The sequence below is a fragment of the Gopherus evgoodei genome, chromosome 3 (assembly GCF_007399415.2).
Source record: "Gopherus evgoodei ecotype Sinaloan lineage chromosome 3, rGopEvg1_v1.p, whole genome shotgun sequence".
NCBI classification, from domain to species: domain Eukaryota; kingdom Metazoa; phylum Chordata; order Testudines; family Testudinidae; genus Gopherus; species Gopherus evgoodei.
Window position 1 is genome coordinate 120900856 of NC_044324.1, and position 22044 is coordinate 120922899.

General features: G+C 42.9%; 1 protein-coding gene across 2 annotated transcripts in view; it reads right to left on the reverse strand.

Moving 5' to 3' along the window:
- The window catches only part of EPM2A (EPM2A glucan phosphatase, laforin), a 55723-nt gene extending 35713 nt beyond the window's left edge, over positions 1–20010 (reverse strand). The window contains exon 1 of one of the 2 annotated variants that reach the window (XM_030556499.1): positions 19597–20010. In XM_030556499.1, the coding sequence (XP_030412359.1) occupies positions 19597–19858 (262 nt within the window). In that variant the 5' untranslated portion in view covers positions 19859–20010. Of the gene's footprint in view, positions 1–4027; positions 4838–19596 lie in introns of those variants that run through there. The other variant, XM_030556500.1, reaches the window with a different exon arrangement.
- Between the last annotated feature and the right edge of the window lie 2034 nt (positions 20011–22044).

Genomic DNA, 22044 nt, shown 5'->3' on the forward strand with positions numbered 1-22044 from the left:
CAACTGTAATATGCTCATCTCCTTACTAGTGTATAAAGCAGGGGTCGGCAACCTACGGCACACGTGTCAAAGATGGCAGGTGAGCTGATTTTTGATGGTATGCAGCAGCAGGCTGAGCGGCTCAGCCCATCACTGCTCTGGGGTTCCGGCTGCTGCCCTATTGCCAGCTGGGATACCAGCCATCGGCCCCACTCAGCACCTGCTGCTGGCCTGGGGACCCCCAAGGAACCCCAGGCTGGCAGCAGACTGAGCAGGCCAGCTGAACCACTCAACCTGCTGTCAGCCTGGGGTTCCATTCACTCAGCTGGCAGCGGGCTGAGTGGGCTGGTGGCGGGCTGAGCAAGGCCGGTGAGGGGTTGAGTGGCTCAGTCTGCTGCCAGTCTGGGGTGCCAGCAGTACTCAGCCTACTGCTACTCCAGGGTTCCGGCTGCCGGCCCCTTGCCAGTCAGGAGCTCAGCCGCCAGCCCCACTCTGCCTCCAGCCAGCCTGGGTGAGCAGAATCCCAGGCTGGTAGCGGGCTGAGGGGGGATTGGCAGCCGGGATCCTGGCTGGCAGGAGTTGGTGGTCAGAACCCCAGACCAGCAGCGGGCTGAGCAGGGCCTGGGATCCTTGTCTAGGGTTCCAGCCACCAGCCCGCTGCCGGTTTGGGGTTTCATTTACTCAGCTGGCAGTGGCCTGAGCAGGACCGGTGGCCAAGACCTCAGATCATAACAATAGTTTATTTATATAATATAGACATAGAGAGAGACCTTCTACAAACATTAAAATGTATTACTGGCACGAGAAACCTTAAATTACAGTGAACTTGGCATACCACTTCTGAAAGGTTGCCGACCCCTGGTATAGAGTGACCATATGTTGTACTAAGATTCTCCTGCTTTTTTTTTTCCCCTGTGAGTCAGTATAACTTTTGCCAGCCCAGAAGTTGGGCAGCCAATGTTTTACGTTTTCACAATGTTTTCTCCAATTTTCATAAAGTAAATACATAGTTAATATGAGTTAAAAAGGCCAGGGACACTTCTTTGTGAAGAATCTGTACAGCAGATCATGCCCATAGACGATCCAGAAAAGAAATTTGAGGTTGAATTTTTTAATGTTGTGATGGATAAAGCAGTATCTACTGTTGATGAAAGGTTTAATACCTTGCAAGTACACCATGAACAGTTTGGATTTTTGTATGACATAACTAAATTCAACGAAATAGGAAAACAAGAGCAACTAATGACAAAGTGCAAGAACCTAGAGAGCCTCCTGAAGCACGGTGATAGTTTTGATTTAAATGGACTTGAACTGTATGAAGAATTGAGTACACTGTCATCAATGTTGCCACATGCAAAATCGGTGATGGACACTGTACAGTTTATTCATACCCGCAAACTTGTTGACATATATCCTAATGTGTACATTGCCACTCGTATTCTACTGATAATTCCTGTAACAGTAGCATCAGAAGAACAGAGTTTCTCAAAACTAAAGCTCATTAAAAACTATCTCCGCTCTACCATGAGTCAGGAACACTTAACTGGTCTTGCTATTCTTGCAATCAAACAAGACACGACTTTTCTTTGTCATACAATGACGTTATTACTGATTTTGCAGCCAAAAAATCCAGAAAGATTGCTTTTAATTAAAAACAAATCTTTGTTTCAATACCTCTTCATATAAATTTCCAATAAAATTTTGATAAATTAAAAAAAATATATTTGCATCATTCTGTCATATCAGAATTTTTTCTATAGTGCTGCTTCTTTAGTGCTAGTCCATCAGCATTACAGTGTGCTTAATTAAGTTAAACTGGTTTTAATAATGTGAATGTGGCAAGTTTTCCAATACTGTAAGCTTATGTTTGTGTTGCTAAGAGCAGATCAGGCACAGGGGCACCAGTTTAATAATCTCGCCTAGGGCACCATAAATCCTAAGGCCGGCCCTGCCAAGAGGTAACAGAACGGTTGCTTGTGTAGCTCGATAATTGAGCAGATGTACACTACTTTCAGTGTACTAGTGCTTACTGAGTGGTGTCTTAATCATGGGGTGTGAACACATATGTGAGATAAATAAAAGTTATAGGAAATCTACTGTGAAGAGAGCACGTGAGAAATACTAATGCAAATGATTAGGATGAACATTTAATAGTTCTTTATTTTCTACATTGCATGCAGCACTTTTTGCCCTAGTTCTGGGTTACTATTTTAATATAAAATAAGGAATGTAAAAGTACAAGAGAGAAAAACATTTTTCCCTCACATGTTGCTTAAATATTATATTCCATACGCAATGCTACAATGCAACTTCCATTAAAATATGGCAATCAAGACCAGCTTATAGCTTTTAATGTTCTGACTCTTGTCCTTATGCATATTTGTATTTTATGTCTTTCATTGTATGTTTGTCTTGATGCTTTTAAACAATATTTCAAGACAGCAGAACACAGCGGAAATATCCTTAATGACATTTATGAACACACACAAATAAACCAGCTGAATACATGATGGTTAGGGCTCTCATTGGTAAGCAACAGCTTTCTTTTTTCTTTCAAGTTTATTTACAAAACTTATTTAAACTGGAAGGTTAATGGCCCCAATCCTGCAGACATGGAACAACTTTCCTGTATAAGGACTACTAGTGATCCAATAACGGTAACAGAACTTAGCCTAAAACTTGCATCAAACCTACTCAGGATAACTTTCTGTGAACAGCCCTAGATAAAATATTTTTCTTTAGAAATTCCAAAACATTCCTTTGACATTCTGAAAAATTTAGACATATAAAGCATATAATATTACATTCATTAACATATATAAATGATTACTAACTGCTGTCCACTAAATAGCCACATTGATTGCCTTCTTCAACAGCTTCGGCCATCTTTCTCAATACTTACTTTTCTCATCTTATCACTCTTCACCTATTTATCCTAACTCTCCAGATCACTATATCACTTCCCCTCGTCCCCTCTCCTGCTTCAATTTACTCTACAACCTTCACTCTCCTTTCATAGTAACAGAGTCAGACCTTCCCTTCCCCAGTCTAACACCACATTCTAACTTTTCCTCTTGCGCTCTTTTCCCTCACCTCTGGCAACAGCTGCTCAAACTCTACACTGGCCTTTTCACTTTCCTCCTTTCTCCCACTTGCTCTTATTCCTCCCTCTTTCTCCACCCCTTATTCCCACTGGAATTCTGAGCCACTGCACAATGCAGAATTTGCACAGAATTAATGTTCCCCACAGAACTTTTTTAAATTTTTTCATGCAGAATTTGCTGCTGCTCCTCTTCCTCCCCACCCCCCCAACCCCAGTAAGAGGATGGAAGTCGGCTCTGCTGAAGATTGAGGAAGAGGATGCAGTTGTGGGGCAGCATTGCCAGTGCTAGGCACAAGACATGGAGGTGGCGGGCACCCAGGAGCCTGGAGGTGACAGCTCAGGCTCATCCCAGCTGCGATGGAGGCTCCCATGGGCACAAAAGACATCGAGTGAGGAGGGGAACCTGTCTGGCAGGGGATGACGGCTGTGCCCTGTGGCTTGGCTCCCTGCTCCTCGGAGGACACTGCCAGGCAGAGCAGCAGAGGCAACGGGCACCAGGGCACATTCAACATGGTGACTGGGTGCAAGCTGTGCTCCTCAGGCCACTCTCCTGAGGGCACCAGGCAGCCTAGTGTGTGATCCCCGCTCTGCAGGGACAGTGTAGGTCTCTGAGGGGCTGTGGGACAACTTGGCCACCTTTGCCTCCACCTTCCCGTGGGCTAATGGTCAGGGAGCCCTTCAAGCTGAGAACTTACTCCCCTGCCTCAAAACTTGACTGAAGGAGCACTGGGAAGTGGTCCTTCAGTCCTTTCCAAGGTGTTGGGCACCCACAACCCCCATCACACGCAGCGAGTGGGAAAAGCTACACGTAGCCACCCACATTTGGACATTTTGTTCTCAGTCTCCTATTCCCTTCACATTCTCCTTTTGTCCCATTCCCTCAGTTAAAAACAGTCTTAATTCATTAAAGGTACAAGTATAAGAAGTCCGATTCCCTGGACTCACCATGCGAAATATCCTGAGCACTATATAACGTTAATCTGCTCAAAGGACTTTAACATCATCCCTTGACAAGACTGCACAGCATTCTGCAGAGATACAGAAAAATCATTTTTTATTTTATATACTAGAAAATAAGGACACAGAAAGCGTAAGTGACCTTCTGCCCAAGGTCACACACCAAGTGAGTTCCACAGAAAGAACTCTGGAATTCCCGGTTCCTAGCCTGGTATTCATTTAACAAGACTGCACTTGTCTCACCACTTATATGGAAGTCTTTTACCAAGCACAGAGACTGGCTACCATAGATATTATCTTCTGGGGGGGAAACAGGCATAGAGGAATTTTTTCTTGGACTGTAAACTCTGTGCACTAGTTTTGAACATTAATTTATGCAAAGTGACTTAGAGATAATAGCCAATGAACTTTGGCCATTTGAATAATATTTTCTGAACCATACTCTGCTTATAATGAAAATCCACTTATGCGGCCTCCACTATAAGGCTTCACTGATAATACAGATTATTTTACTTTGCTTAATTTTCTCTAATAGTCTGAGATCATTTTACATTTTATATTTGATTATTTTGAGGAGAGGCTCATGAAATTCTCTTGTTAAATAATTTTTTGTGGTATTTTTGTCTTTTTGTGTTATTTCAGTTTATTTACCTGGGCATGGTGGGTCCTGCGTCCCATGGGGGCTGGGGTAGGAGACTCTATGTTCACCCAGCTCTGCAGGGCGAGTACAGTTTCAGACTCCAGGCACTGCAACTTGAATCTTTTTTGTTATCAAAATAATTGAAACTGGCATGATTATAGTGTGTTATTTTGACAAATAAAATATGCAGAATTTTAAAATACTGTGGGCAGAATTTTTAGATGCAGAATTCCCCCATGAGCAAACCCCTCTGTCTCACTTTAGTGCAGTCCAGAGTTGCTCAAGTTCCCTTTTTCCCTGTTCCCTCTGGGGCTCCTGCTTTAGTTTTTAGAAAGCAGACACAACTTGTGATGTCGCTCTCTCTCTCTCACTTCCTTCATCTTTGTTCTTACTGGCTTTCCCTGCATGGCAGCCAATCAAAGGAGAAAGCAGCAACCCAGGCAATGTTCCCATTCATCATGCTCTCAATAGCAGAAGCACTGGCTTCCTGCTCTCCCATTTCTAACTCTTTTCCCTCCTCCCCCTTGAGGTTTATGCCATCTGCTGACTAAATTTCCCCTGCATCCTTAACCTACTTCCTCTTCAACTTGGATTCCTGGTTCTCTGTTTCCTTTCTTCCCAATCCTCCATCTTAATTCTAGATTCCTTCAACCGCTGTGTTAATGATCCTTTCAACTTTGCCATCATTCACTTCCTTTCCCACATGGCACTGGAGCTACAACCATACTCAAAATTGTAGCCACTCCTTCAATGTATAGTCTTCACTAGGCATTGGTCCCTCTCTTTTGTCACTTCCAAGTAGCTTCCTTTCTCTGATCACTATTTATCATTAAAAGAGGTGGAGGAGTAAACAATCAAATAAAAAAGAGGTGTGTTTTCATTTGGGTTTTATTTTTTAAGCAAACACCCTCCATCCATACAGTGCATTTCATTCAAAATTACACCAAATTATTTTAGTAGTGATTTTTCATGCACATCATACACGTCAGTCATTCCACCCACCATTGAAATACAGCAACAATGCGCACAGCAACACAACAATTTGAAACAGGAAGGGAGGACAACTACCGCATCCTATTGAAACCAAAGACAAGAAAGTAGGTAGGTGGAATGAAGTTACCCAGTCAATATTGACCTAGGACACTGAAGTTTACATCCATCTCATATAAGAAGTGCCATGAGATCTTAATTATTGCAAGTGATCAGGATTGTGCCTTTAAGTCTAATCCAAAAGATGCCACCTCCACCAGAAGTATCTCCTAAAACATGCTTGTTTCACAAATACAGGATACAAGTTTCAAGGGGATATAAAAATAAAACAAAAAAACCACCGAATCAGTTTATATGATGTCTTTACTGTCACAATCTCTCATGGGCTGTCCCAAATTATTTAGATACTGTAAAGTGGCAATGCAATGAAAAAGTTCTAGCTACACAGAGCTACATAAATAAGTTTGAAGGAAAGAAGTGAGATAGCAATCATTTATAATTCATAAACTACTTTTAATAGCATTTAGCATTGATGTCTCTTAGTTTTTGTCCTCCAGAGCCATTTCAATAATAAAAAGCTGTGGCCCCATAGGGAATAGAACTGCTAACACGTTCTGTTGGACTGTCACAAATAGCTCTATTTGGGGAAAACTCCACAGCTAGAAAATGTATCTGGCCACAACTAGGTGAAGAAACCACTTGTGGTGACTCAAACCATCTGCTCATGGCCTGCTAAGTCATTCTGTACACCCCGCAGGTAAGATGCTTCTAGATCTACTGAGCTGGCAAGACAAAACTCCCTAAGGGCTGCTTTGTAACAGACTGGGGAAGAGTGGGCTCCCCTCTGCTTGTTGAGGTAAAACATTGCTGTCATGTTGTCTGTGACAACTAACAGCCTGCTTCCCCTGATCTGTGATAGAAATACTTGGCACAGCTTTCAGTTCTCTGACACTGATGTGTAAAGCTAAGTTCTCTGAGGACCAGAGACCCGGCAGAGAACTAAAATGGGCTCCCTATCTGAGGACCGAAGCATCTGTCCCTAGCATGAAAATTGGTTGTGGGTGAACAAATGGAATACCTATTTAGGGACTTGAGGACATGGGAGGGCACTCTTACCAGTGAGTCCAATTGATGGCGGTTTGGTGGGTAGATAGATGCCAGTCAGCCCTGCAGAGTTCTGAGTCACAGTCTGACATAGTGAACCATATAGGTGCAAGAGGCCATGTGACTCAGAAGCCTCAAACAGTTTGGTGGTGTTGTGAGCAGCAGACCTATGACAATTGATCGAATTGCCTGGAACGTGGAAGAAAGGACCTGGCTTGAGATGATTCCAGTGCAGCCCCCATAAACACTACCCTCTGGACTGGGGAGAGGAGATACTTTTGTGTGTTAACAGTCCCAGATCATTGACTGGATCAGGTTAATGCTATGCACTTGCCATTTAGACCAGCCTTTGACAAGCCAGTCATCTAGAAAGGGATAAACCTACACTCCTGATCTTAGAAGGAATGCAGCCACTACTGCCATGACTGAGAGCTGATGACAGGTTAAGAGGAACTTAAGGTATGTCTATACTACCAGCCAGATCGTCTATACTACCTGGCGGCAGTCGACTCCCCACTGTGAGGACAGTCAGCTAAGTCGAACTAAGATACTTCGACTTCAGCTATGCAAATAGCGTAGCTGAATTGCATATCTTAGTTCGAAACCCACTCCCCAAGTGTAGACCAGCCTTTAGTGACAGTTTATAAGTACCTACACGGGGAACAAATATTTAATAATGGGATCTTCAGTCTAGCAGACCTAAGGCATAACAGAATCCAGTAGCTGGAAGTTGAAGCTAGACAAATTTAGACTGGAAATAAGGCATAAGTTTTTAATTGTGAGATAATTAACTACTGGAACAATTTACCAGTGATTGTGGTGGATTCTCTATCACTAACAATTTTTTAAATCAAGATTTGATTGTTTTCTAAAAGATCTGCTCTAGGTATTTTGGGGGGGAGGGCGGGGGGGAGGTTCTATGACCTGTGTTTTACAAGAGGTCAGAGAGATGATCACAATGGTCCCATCTCGCCTTGGAATCTATGAATAATCACAAAAAGTCAGTATTATGTAGTTTCAAAGTTCCTGCATGTTTTAATCCCCAGGATTTGTTTTTCATTTTTTTTCCTGCTACAACCAGTGTTAAAAAAATTAAATCAACGTTTACACTCACCCCTCTATCCTTGGGGTAAAACAAAAACAAGCACAAATATTCTGTGGAAAAAAGGCCACACACAACTAAAAGGATATATTTTTAAAAGCTCAGGCCACTTTATAAATGGATCTTTTTATTTAACCTTGATTGTATTGATTTTTTTTCCTGGGAACAAACGTTGGTTTAATTTTTTAGAAGGTGGCAAATTTTTAAAAAGTTGTGAAATAAAACCCAGCCTGTATAGTGCTCTTCAAGTATTTAATCCATCACATACCATCTACAGACCTCTCTAACCAGTCATGTATGCCTTTCTAATGGAAGAACAAAGAATCTGGGTAAGTTTATGAGCAGATATAGGCTTGACTAATATTCATCCTGCCTGAGCCCCGCTGCACTGCAGACCAGGAGCCGCCTGTGTTAATCGCTTCCCAGACGGAGCCTGCACCTCACACGAACACCCACAACCCCAACACTCCGGGCCCCAGCCCAGAGCCAAAAACTCCCTCCCAGAGCCCACATCTCTCACCATCTCCTGCTCCCCAACCTCCTGCCCCAGTTCAGAGCCCTCTCCTGCAGCAAACTCCCTCCCAGAGCCCACACCCCTCACTCTCTCCTGCACCCCAACGCTCTGCCCCAGCCTGAAGCCCACTCCTGCACCCAAACTCCCTCTCAGAGCTTGCACCCATCACTCCTGCCCCCCAACCCCCTGCCCCAGGCTCAACAATGCACACTCCACAGTTGAGAATGTTACACTGATTTGTGACAATCCCTGAAGGATTTTGGATCTATAAACCACAAATGACACTAATAAAAAGTAAAACTCATGAAATGTCCAATAGCTTCTATGAGATTAGGTGCAGTGTGATCATATGACTCCTACATCCAAACTCCCTCCCAAAGCTTGCACCTCTCACACCTGCATCCCAACCCCCTGCCCCAGGCTCAGCCCGGAACCCCCTTTCACACTCCGAACCTCTGCCCCAGCCTGGTGAAAGTGAGGGTGGCGGAGAGCGAGTGACGGGGAGATGGAGTCACTGGGGCAGAGTAGATCTGGGTTGATCTTAAATTCAGAAAGTGATCTTGTGTACAAAAAAGTTGGAGACCATTGCATTACAATGAAGAGAACCCTCAGAGTTCTATTTTGGGCTGAATTCTTCTCCTTATCTGTATGTTCTACTGTATGGTGTCAATATCAGCAATTACCACAATTGGAGTTCCACTGATACACATACAGTGCTCAAATTTACTTATCCTTTACACCAGAACCTATTATGAAAGTCTCCCTGCTATCCAATTGTTTGAGTGAAATTCAGTCTTAGATGGCTTGGAATAAGCTCTGCCTCAACTCAACCAAGACTGAATTGCTATTGATTGCTACAAGACAGAGGTATGGGAGGGTTGAATTTAGATGGGTCAGATATTTTGGCAGTTGATCCTGCTAGGAATTCTTTGGGTCACTTCAGACTCTTGTCTTTCTAATGTCAACATATGGAAATTTAAATCAATGAAAATTCAGATGTGGTTTTGATTTCACACAGCTGATGAATGCTCCCAAGATTAAACACTTGCTTTCTAAGTCTCATACAAAGATTCTTATTCCTGAGTGGACAGTTAGTTATTATGCTTTTTAATGCTGGCTTTCCTGTTTTCTCTATATACAGTCTTTCCAATAGGTTCAGAAGCAGCAGCTAGCTTTCTTACACTGGCTAAGTATGACGACAGAATTCTTCATTTCCCACACATACAGTAGTTTGTTCAAATACCTCTTCTTTCATGAGCTAGTACCATGTGATTAGTTTGAACTAACCCAACAGTACACCCTGGCATGATATTTTACAGGAAAGATATAGAGAATTTGGGCTTGGGACTTTTGAGATAATAAAAGAATGAAATTCACAAATTTCCTGACTTGAAGGACTTGACAGAGTAAAAGTCATATCAATTTCAATCCTTTGCTGACTCATAAGAGATACTAGTAAAGTACAAGGATGGTATAATGTGCACATTTGTATTATATACACTTGAAGATCAGTGATATTTATTTCTTTGTCCATCTTTGATGTAGAATTTTAAGTCTGTTGCAGCACTCTGTTACAGACCTGATGTTATTTTATCAGGGGGATAATTTATAACAGTAAATGTTATTCAGGGGCCCACTGGGTCTAGGACTGAATCCAGTCAATCTTGATAGCCTCCTTTTTAAGTATCAGTTTAAACAACCACCACCACTACCACCTGGAATCAGAACTTAAAGACTTACAAGACATACTGCTATATAGTAAACTGATATGAAGCAATCAATGAAAATTAGTTCTCAATCATGTCATAACTAAGTCACAGTGATATTTTAGGTGGACAAGATAAAACACTATATGCTATTGTAAGCTGAAAATGTGGTTGAACAAATTTAGGCTACGTCTACACTACAGCATAAAATCGAAATTACTAAAACCGGTTTTATAAAACCAATATTATAAAATCGATTTTATGCGTCCACACTAGGGCACATTAATTCGGTGGTGTGCATCCATGGTCCTAGGCTACCATCGATTTCCGGAGCGGTGCACTCTGGGTAGCTACATTAAAGGAATGAGACCAATAACTTCGATTTCCGACCACACTAACCCTAAATCAATATAGTAATATCGATTTTAGGGTTACTCCTCTCGTTGGGGAGGAGTATAGAAATCGAGTTTAAGAGCCTTTAAAATCGATTTAAAGTGCCTTGTAGTGTGGACGGGTACAGAGTTAAATCGATTTAACGCTGTTTAAATCAATTTAACTGTGTAGTGTGGACCAGGCCTTACTGAGAAACTGTGTTTAAATGTAGTCACATAAAAAAAAAGGAAAGGATGAGTCTGGGGCTGATTTCAAATTGATTCCTATTTACTCATATCAATAATGTTTCTTCACAACTGAAAAGCATTAATATAGCTAACATTTTCTCTCTCAATGAAGCAATAGGTTCTCAGTAAACCATTGTGTATTACACATAATTAGTCAACATTAACATCCAGTTATACTTGATATTCCCTCCCTTACATTACTCATTGAAAAACAAGTTTGGTGTCAGAGGAGAGAATAAAATCCCACATTGCCTTAAAAAACAAAATAAATTGTGCTATTGATTAAATTCCTATGTAGCTGCATTCTGCAACAGTTGAGGGGGGATTTGTTATATACAAGTTAAATGGTGACACCTAGTGGAAGTAATAATCAGCAAGTAAAATATCTACATTAAAAACAGGGTTGAGAAGGTTTTGTTTTTCTACTTTACATCTGTTTCCCCCACCCAGGGGATCAACATATTAATTTGGGGGAAGGAGGAGATGTGAATTTCACCAGAAAGGAATAATAGGGCAGGGAAGGAAGAATTATTTGCCTGAAATTCTGCTTCCTTAGAGATATCATGAAAGATTCTTACTTGTGCTCTACTGCTACTGTTGCCCTCAAGGATTAAAATAAGACACAAATGGCAATTAGGCATCTAACTACCTTTCACTCCTTTGAAGTTTCTCCTTTCAGAGATTTCTACTAGCCTTCTGCTACAGTGCTGAGAGAGAAGAAACCTGCACAAACTGTAGAGTTAAATAAAATTTGACGAACTACAGTCACTGAATTCCACACTCTTAACACAGTGCCGGGATAGCTCAGTGGTTTGTGCCTTAGCCTGCTAAACCCAGGGTTGTGAGCCCACTTCTTAAGGGGGCCATTCAGGAATCTGGGGAAAAATCTGTCTGGGGATTGGCCCTGCTTTGAGCAGGGGGTTAAGACCATATGACCTCCTGAGGTCCCTTCCAACCCTGATATTCCATGATATAAAAATAAATTAATGAGTCCTTAAAAGCAGCACACACCGAGTTCTGCAAACTCAAAAGAATCCCAGACTTCACACATCTTCTTTTGTAACATTCAATCAGCCATTACAGTATGTGTGCTGGCCCCTCCGAGCCAAAAGTGGAGACCACCTGTTCCAAGCAGCATGTTTTTTTTTTCCTTGAGTGGGGGAAAATTGAAAGAGGGGAAGCTACAAAAATCAATAAAATAAAGAGAAGGAAAGATGGGAATGAAACAGCTGAAGAAAAGGAAAGGAGAGCTGGAGAGAGAAAAGCACACGGCAACCATGTAACAGGGAGAAGTTAAAGGGGATTCACCAGTTCATCACAAGGGGGACTACAGTAAGTTTGGGACCTACTTCTTGATATAGTCCTTTGCTTAACTGCTCAGAACAGAAAAAAAACAAAACTAGTCTTTGAAAATGATTTTGGAATACTGCAATTTTATCTAGACGTTACCCATTAACTCAAAATGGATGGACAGAGTAATTCAAAGCAAATCCCTGCATGATGACTGGTTGAGGGATATAATCAGGCAATCCAAATGCAGCAACTTGTACTATTGCCCGGGCTTGAGTAACTTAACAAGACACCTACTAAGAAGTGGACACAGAATATTGAGACCCGCACCAACAGAATCCAGAGAAAAAATAGAGCAGCGTTCATAGGAGCACTCCCTACTTGGACTGATAGTGCATGCTGACTAAGATAGTGAGCAGAGCACTGATAAGAGATAGTGACTAAACATACCTAGCAGTGGGAAGCAAGAAATCTCACTGGAGTCTGAAGAGCGACAATTAAACCCATAGGCATGGCTGATCTCAGTACTTTTAACACACCGGGCATATAGGCACTAACACCAGTATCTTGACACTTAACCAATTAGTTTAATGTGAAAGCATACGCTCTTCTCTTCAGTAGCCAACAGAACTAGGCTTTAAAGGATAAAGGATCCACTACCATTTATGGAGTGTTCTTTTTATTCCATACTGAGAGAAGTAGTAGTACATTTTAATGGAAGGAACTCAAGCATAGGTCCAAAAGTTGCCAACCCTGCTTGATCGCTCCTGCACTAGAAAAGAGTGTACTCACTATAAATATGCAGTTTGCTTTGTTATTTAAGCTGTAATGTGCCATATGACCGCTACTATTTTCAGACCATTAAATGCTCAAGCCACTTGAAAATCATGAATATATTTTACTTGTTATTTTTTCCATTATTTATATCACTTTATTAACCAACACTAACTACGTCTAACTGAAGTTACAAAACTTTTTGAACTGCTTTCAGAAGATGTACGTTTCCCAAGACAGAAAAATCCTGCTTCAGTTGCCTAACCCAACTTGGCAGGGACTGGGATGCTGCAGAGGCAACATGCTCAGCCCCAGACTTTGTAGCATAATTGTTTTAAATAGAATTGTTTTTCAAGGTTTGCCATAATGCATCAGCTGTTCCTGAAAGCAAGAAAAATGAGAGATCATCAAGATTTCATTTGGAACCCAGAGAATCCCGTGAAAACAAGTGGGAAGATTAATGTGAACAAGATTAAGTGCTTTGAGTGTATATTATGTCATTTTATACTAAACATGCCCTGCCCATTCTCTACTGTTTAAATAACTGAATTCACCAAAAAATACTCTATATTACTATGATGTTAAGACTGAAACTATAAACACAAATATTAGTATTTGTTTCTGGTAGCAGCCACAATATGCTCGCACTTTACAAACTGAAAAGGGAACAATCCCTGCTCTAAGGAGCTTTCGATACAAAGGCAGACAGTGTAGAAAGTGCATAGGATATATAGTTATGGGCAAAATATATATATATTTATATGAAAAAAACTTTTTCCAAATTACTCCTCCAGTTTATCATTGTCAGCCATCAATTTTTCTATAGGCATCTTGGCAGAGGTGTATATTCAGGAGGGACGGCCATAGCGAGCAAGCTCAGCAAAGTAATATAGCTGCAGTAGCCTTATTTTGGCCACGATGCATATTGATTTGTGGTCTAAGCACAAATCTATAAATCTATCTATAATTATAGCTTTTATGCTGGCTGTCTCACTGGCTTGGAAGAACCATTATCTCTGTGTCTCAGTTTCTTCATCTGTAAAATAGTGGTAATACCTACTTATCCTGCAGGAATATTTATGAGGATTAATTAAGTTTATGTTTGCAATATACTTTGAAGATGTAAATAAGTATTATACACAGTATTTTGATGTACATTTTAAGGAACATTATCAGATTAAAATCCCATTTGAAAATAGTTTTCTTACCTAAAGCTGTCAATGTGGAACAAACAAGCATTACATCATAACTGATGTGATATAACATGCTATACACTTAACTGGCTGGAAATCCTTTTAGTTGCATAGGAGTGTCTCAGCCCAGCTATTTGTAATCAATAATTCTGCCCATTCCTATAGCACCCCCACTATTGATTGTGAGTATGCCTTCAGAGTTAAAGATATTCTAATAACTGTGTTATAAATGTTTTCCTGAGAATTGGTTCATTTTCATCTTAACAGATGGTATTGAACATTTGACACGTTGATTTATATTTTATAAATCTTTTTTAAAGAAAAGAATCCAGATCTGTTTTTAAACTATAATTTTTACAACAGAATACAGAGGATCACCAATATAATAGTCAAAGTGCTTATTGATCCATCTTTGACACAGGGGTGTCTTGCAGTCCTTTTTTTAATTATTGGAAGGAAAAAGCCTCTTGTTAAGCTCCTTTCCACACCTTATCATCAAGAACAATGATATCCAGGAATCTGAGGGTTAAAGACACAACCATTTTTGGTGACTGAGAATGGAGGAACCACTCCGATGACTACCATAAAAGCTCAGCAGTATGTTGACAATCCACAGACTGTTTTCAACCTTTGCAGCCAGGCAGGAAGTTCAGATTGCTGAATACTCACCATGATAAAGAAAAAAATTCCATACATGTTAGTCCTGAACGAGTATTTATGGCAAAAGTAGAACATACTCAGTACACCACCCATTAAACAAGCACCCAGAGATTAACAGAAGCTTTTATATTGTGGTATGTCTGAACTGGACAGCAACTGGGCCTCCATGGTTACATGTAAATTGGTTCAAGACATTTTCACAATGTAAAAGAGAAGGGGGAGAAACATTTCCCAATAAATACAGATTAGCCTCACTGCAGATAAGTTCTATGGGGAGCTGAATGATGGTTTAATAAAATAAAAGGGGTTTTCACTCACCCTAGCTAAACTGGGCTCTTCTGACCAAAATCAGTCACCCAAAAGCCTCACTTGCACATTTCTTGCATGTGCCCTGGGTCCTATCCTGATTATTAGCAGTAAATGATTGTAAAAGTATTGACACAACTGGTGATAAAGTTGCCCCCGCTTTCCTAGTGTCTCTTCTCATTCAAGCTCCAGAATAACAACTTCAGACTGACACCAAAGCAAATTTGAAACACTTATCTTTATTGCTTGCCATATACTGTGTAATTTTAGAGTGGAAGTCTGTCGGGCCTTCCTACACACCTTCATTACACACATCATTGATCAGATAATGAGTTATTTTGGACTTGGCCCCTTCTAGAAAAGGGCCTCATTTACTGCTCCTTTGGATGGATGAGAGATTTTGATTTCGTAAGTTCACCTTTCCTGGACTTCTGCAAAAGAAAGAAATTGTCAAAACAGGCTGAGTATGTCTAATTTAGTTGTTATATATAACAAATTTCATTAGTCACATGTCCCAAGTACATCAAAACATCTAAAGTTGTTTTCAAAGACATAAATTAAAAAAGAATATACAGCGAACAATCTATTTATTTTGCTTTCCTTGATATATAATTATGGTATGTGTTCCTCCATTACCTGTATGTGCAGATGACTGAAATTTGATATGTATCCTCCCTAATGTGCAAAGCACAGCTGCATTGTCACTTGCTTCTTCTGTGCACAGAATTAAACTTTAGTAGTTTATACATTTTAAAATACAAGTTGCTTCTTATTTAAAAAGATAATATCCTTCAATGCATCTTTTCCCCTTACACTAAGTCTCAAGCTCCCATCACTGAGAATGCACAGAATCAGATCTTTAGCAGATTAAGTAAACAACTAAGTGCCTATTCTCACTTGTGTCTAAGGGTATGGCTACATTTGGAATTTCAAAGCGCTGCCGCGGCAGCGCTTTGAAGTGTGAGTGTAGTCAGAGTAGCAGCGCTGGGAGAGAGCTCTCCCAGTGCTGCATGTAAACCACATCCCTTATGGGTGTAGCGTGCAGCGCTGGGAGCGCTGCCCTGATTACACTGACGCTTTACAGCGCTGTATCTTGCAGCGCTCAGGGGGGTGTTTTTTCACACCCCAGTTGCAGCGCTGTAAAGTGTGAGTGTAGCCAAGCCTCAAGATATTACAGGGAAAGTCACTGAAACAGTCTAAGGCAATGGTTGTCAAACTGTGGGTCAAGAACCCATTTTAATGGGGTTGCCAGGACTAATGTTAGACTTGCAAGGGCCTGGGGTTGAAGCCGAAGTCTGAGCCCCTCACTCGGGGCTGAAGCCGGAGCTTCACCTCAGGTTTCAGCCCTCTCCCCCCAAGGGTTCATGTAGTAAATTTTGTTGTCAAAAGGGGGTCGCAATGCAATGAAGTTTGAGAACCGCTAGTCTACACTACACAGTTAGGTCGACATAAGGAAGTTTATGATGACCTAATTATATCAGTGTCTACACTACAGCCTTCCTCTCACCGATACAAATGCACTTGAACTTAGCTCACAGAGCCGAGTACAACACTGACATCATAACTCCACCCTCCCTGAGCCCTCGTCCAGACTAACCCGCGGCATCGGCGGGTTAAAATCGATTGCTCGGGGATCGATATATCGCGTCTAGTCTGGACGCGATGTATCGATCCCCGAGCGCGCTTACATCGATTCCGGAACTCCATCAACCCGAACGGAGTTCCGGAATCGACACGGAGAGCCACGGACATCGATGCAGCGCCGTCCAGACGGGTGAGTACCTCGATTTTAGAAATTCGACTTCAGCTACGTTATTCCCGTAGCTGAAGTTGCGTATCTAAAATCGATTTTAATACCTAGTCTGGACGTGGCCTGAGAGGCTTAAGTCGGTGTAGTTCGGGTGACACTGTCTGTGTAGATACTGCGCCTTTACATCTGCTGTCTTGTCAATTTCACTGCAGGAGCCATGAAATTGACAAGAAACCACCAGCTCCCCTGGGAGCTGGGGCAGCTTTGGACCCTACTCCTGGCAGGGAGCTAGGGTAACTTCAGATTCTGCTTCTGGCTGAGTACTGGGGCGAGAAGCCCAAGCGCCCTCCCCCCACCCATTCCCCAGTGGTCAGTGGCCCTGGCTGCTTCCACCTGGCTCCTGGTGGGGAACAGGAAGAAAAGGGGGAAGCCCACTGGAAGCCCAGACTCTCAGCTCCCCACACTGCCCCTGAGGTCAGCGGAAGCTCTCCTGGTGAGGACGCACACCACCAACACAAAGAGACTAGTGTGGACATGCACCACCACAGGTTTGTATTGTAAATATAATCTAAGGGAAGTGAAAGTTCCTCTAAAAACTATATTGCCTAAAGCACTAGAAAATGCTGCAGGGAACTGGCAGAATAGAAAAAGTAATGTAATATGTCGTTTCCAATTCTGCCCTTGATTATTGTAATGGAAAAGCTCACCAGCTACAAAAGGCCACCATGCTAGACCAGATATTCAATTCATTTTAAAAAATTTAATGAATCCTGGGCTTGAAGCAGGAATTACTGGGTATAATTTCTATGGCCTGTGTTGTGTCAGACGAGATGATCATACTCTTCCCCTGTTTCATTAGAACTCTATGAATGCACAAAGTGGAAGAAAAAAATATATGGAATAATGACAAATGGAATTGTTTCTGGTGGTCTTAAAAATCTAGAAAACAGGATGCTTTATCTGACTTTTCTGTTACCAATTTAAAAGGAACAAGATTGCACATAACCGAAATCCTAGAAAATCCTCTGTGGATACATAATTCAACTATTCTATGTCTACAAGAAAAAAGTGGAAGCAGCAATTCTAATACAATTCTAATCTTCAAGAAGATGAGCACCAAAATCCTTCCACTTTATAAAGAAAAACCCACATTTTTCAAGCAATCAGATGGTTGATAAAGGCAGAAAGGCTTTACTACTACCATACCACATATTTTCTGGATTCCTCACACATACCCAATAAAGACAGAATCCTTAAAGTTGCCTGTAAAGTAAGTGATCTGATAAGAAAGAAAGCTCCTACTGTATTTCTCTGGACTCTGAACCAATCTCAAGAGTTTCACATAATATACAAGAGAAAAATACTGAGAAGCTTACTGCCTCTAAACTAAACTTTCCTTGACAAGAAAAATAAAGCTGCAGGTTTGCTCCAAAGAAAGCTGAGCCAGCTACATTGACATACTTATATATTTTTGGGGCAGACTGCTGTAACCCCATTGGATAAAATCTGAGCCACAGTGACAGTTTTATTAGAATGGGGCTCTACATAAATACTGATTACCAGGGAAGTATATTTCTTATAAATTGAGAGATTTATTCAGGTCAAACACTGAGCTTAGTGATCTACTATGTTACTATAATCCCATCTTTTATCAGTGTCTAGCTTCTTCAGCTCTTCAAGGAAGAGCTCTTTCTGCAAAAACAGCTAGCACATTTTGGGTGCTATCACAGCACAAATAATAATTACAAAATGATTAAACAAGTCAGTCAAATGATTGTTTGGATGGAAAGCTATATTTTTTTATATGCCACGGGGTTATAATTAGCCGTTTGACTTGTGTTATGTTAGGTAGCAAATTTTACACTATGTGCTGATTTCCTTCTGTAAAAAATAAACTTTGTGATAAAGCGCTTAACAGATTGATTTCTCTTGGCCTTTGTACTGGACACACACTGAATACTTTGTGATGTACATAAGGGATCAGCAAGTGTGAAAAATCGGGATGGGGGTAATAAGAGCCTATATAAGAAAAAGATCCAAAAATTGGGACATCTGGTCACCCTACGTGTACAGCGGACAGTGTTTTACCATTATACAAGTGGTTGCACATGGTTCTCTTTCTTGAGATCTTTCATTGACAGTATATGCCAATAAATGAAATTTAACTTCTTCATTGCTGAATAGCTTGTTCACACGTGCAAAACAAGAGGTATGAAACGCATCCCAATAAAGGGATTACAGAGTGCTGATGCCCACCCAAAATCCTGTAATTTTTCCCTCTCCTTCCTTACTACTAGGCACACAGGGCACCTCTACACTACAGTGGCAAAGCTGTGCCCCTACAGCGCGGTAGTGCAGATGCCTCCTGTATGGGGGGGAAGGGGAGTTTCCGTCGCTGTAGTTAATCCACAGGTGATTGGAAGACTTCGCCCTGCAGCGATCGAGCCGGCCCAGCACCCTTAACGCGTGGCACGGCGTGACGCAGATCGCAGCCCGGAGCGAATCAACGAGGTCTTGTTAGTCTTTCGGTGCAATTAGGCCTTAGGTTAGAAATCGGGATTGCTGTTGGGTGCCCGACCCCGCCGGAGCTGCTCACCCCAGGCCGAGCGGGGGATCGTGCAGCAGCGGGGGAGATGGGTCTGAGGGCAGGCGGAGGGAGAGCAGCGGGAGGACGCCGCAGAGCCCGGTGTGGGTGTCCGGGGGGAGGGGCGGAAGGAGGCCCCAAACTCCCTAGAACCGAAACACAACGGGAGCGGCCCGGCGGCGGGCAGCGCCCCCTCCCGCAAAGCGGCTGCTCGCAGCGGACCCGGACTGGCTGAGCCCCCCGCCCACGGGCCAAGCAGCAGCAGCCCGGGGCAGGGGCCAGCAGAGAGCGCGGGGGATCCCGGCGGCCGCGCCCCGCCGCTACCTTCCCAGACGGTGTCGGCGCCCCGGCGCTGCAGGAACTTGTACCAGAAGGTGCCCGCGGCCTCCTCGTCCGGCAGCGCCGCCTCCGCCAGCCACAGGGCGGGCTCCTGGGCGGGGAGCGGGGCCGCTGGGCGCGCGGGCCTCATGGGCAGCGCGCGCTGCGGGTCCCAGTGGCCCAGCTCCGGCCGCGAGCCGGCCACCAGGAGCACCACGCCCCCCTCGGCCAGCCCGGCCGGCAGCACCACCCCGAAGCGGAACAACATGGCAGCGACCAGCCCGCTCCCAGCCGGGTGATTTATCACCTCCCGGCCACCCGGGGGACAACACAGACACGGCTTACTTCCGGTTTATGTCGTCATCACGCGTTGGCAAATGGGTGCCAGGCATGGAAGGGGGATATCACGTGACTCGCAGAGCCTTAGGGTGCCGTGCTTCATGCGCATGCTCAGGCTGGAAGTGTGGGCGTGAGCGCGTGTAGGGTGTTGGGGGGAGGGCGAAGAGGGAGGGACCCCTGGGCGCGCGGGTCTGGCGCTGCCTGTGCGCAGTTTAGCTCTGTGAAACTGGCTGCTGCCAACCGTCTCTGCAACAGAGACTGAGCTGCAGCCTTCTCTGCGGCGCGGGTGATTGCAACCCGGTACCCACCCCAGGGGAGGGCTAACACCTGCCTTACTCCGGGAGAGTTGAAGTCCCGGGACCTCCTGGTCAACCTCCTCCTCACCCTGGCAAAAAAGGCCATCCACGTGACCAGGGAGGGGAGGTTGGCCGATGAAGACTCCGGTGACTGTGGGGCTTGCTTCCGTTCCATGGTCCGATCACGCATCCGGGCGGAGTTCCTCTGGGCGGCGTCCACTGGCTCCCTTGACGCCTTCGAGGAATAGTGGGCGCTGTCCGGGGTTCTCTGCTCGGTGTCCCCGTTAGGTTCCCTCCTTCTGACCCTTTGACCTCACTCCTGTCCCTGTTCTTTTATTAGTTGTCCCCCGAACTCAGTGGGTTCTGTGGCCCTGTGGTTCCTCCCCTTAGGCTGGGGGAGGATCCTTTAGCAGTGGGCGGGCTTCGTCCGCCCACTTCCCAGACACCCAATAGATACTCCGAGAGAGTTCAGCCACACCGCCCACTACGGTGGAGAAATAATCAACAGAATAACAGGGGTCGCAACAGGGACAACACGGTTCAGCTCTGCTCATAATGATCACCTTTACTAGCAAACCAAACAGCAATCTAGCAAAGGAGAGAGAGATCTAGTATTTGGATTACTTGCATGATATCTTCTGGAAAAATCCTATGTTAATCATCATCCACAGCATTGTTGTCATCCTGCCATCTGCCCTTCAGGGCATGCAGATTGGGATATAGCTTTTATAATGTGTTAGTTTCATATATATTTAAGGAGGTTTTAACCTCTTTTCCTTACTTGAACCTCCAAAACCCACTACTTTGGGGTGCCCCATTTTCCATAGGTCAACTTGTGAGTTTCCCATTATTAACATTTACGTCACCTTATCATCATAGTATCAGGCAGTTTACCTTAAGGAAGTCTCTAACATTTCACCCTAGCTACTAATGGTCATCTCTCCTAGACACAACTATCCAAACAGAATTATTTTCAAAATATCAGTATATCACAAACAGCCACAAGCTCAGCAAGTTTATTATTAACTTACTTATGCTAATTTAACTTTTAAAATTAGGATAGCTAACTTATCCTAAGGTCTAATTTGGCTAAGATAAATATTTTACAACCTATATCTTCAGTATACCTGATGTCTTTTATCCTTGGCTACCGACCACATAGTTAAAGGGTTTCAACAAAGATTTGAGCAAGCTCAAACAAATAATACCTATTCCTTTCCTCATATAGAAAGAAACTGGTTTTGTAACCAACTACCTTTTTAAATATAGCATTGCTCACATTACTGTTTATACTATAGAATCTATAAGACTCCAGTAGAGGTTAGGTCCCCATTGTGCTAGGTGTTGTACAGACAAAGAGAGAGTGTCTACACAGAGTAGCTTACAGTTTAAGGCCCCAATCTTGCAAACACCTATCACACTAGAAGTGTTTGCAGGATTGGTGCCTATGGAGAATGCTAGGTAACGTGTTCAGTTAGTGTTATTTATATACGGAGTTATAGGGGAAGCGAGGCCTGTGGTTGGACATGAGACAGTGAGATAAGATCTGAGGACTCTGTAAATGCATTTTGTTTGCTAGGAACCATCTTGGAATGTTCAGTTGAATTCCAGCAGGTGGGCAAGGACCATTGGAAGAGAGAAAGTACACTTTATATGTATATATCTATCCTATAGCTAAAATACACACTCTTTTAGGAGGAGTGCAAATGTATTTGTCTAATTTATATGTTTGATTTTAGATGCATAAATTAATTGGACAGCACTACCCAGAATCAAAGAAAGATTCTTTGCAGAAAATTTCAGCAACCATTATTTGTTT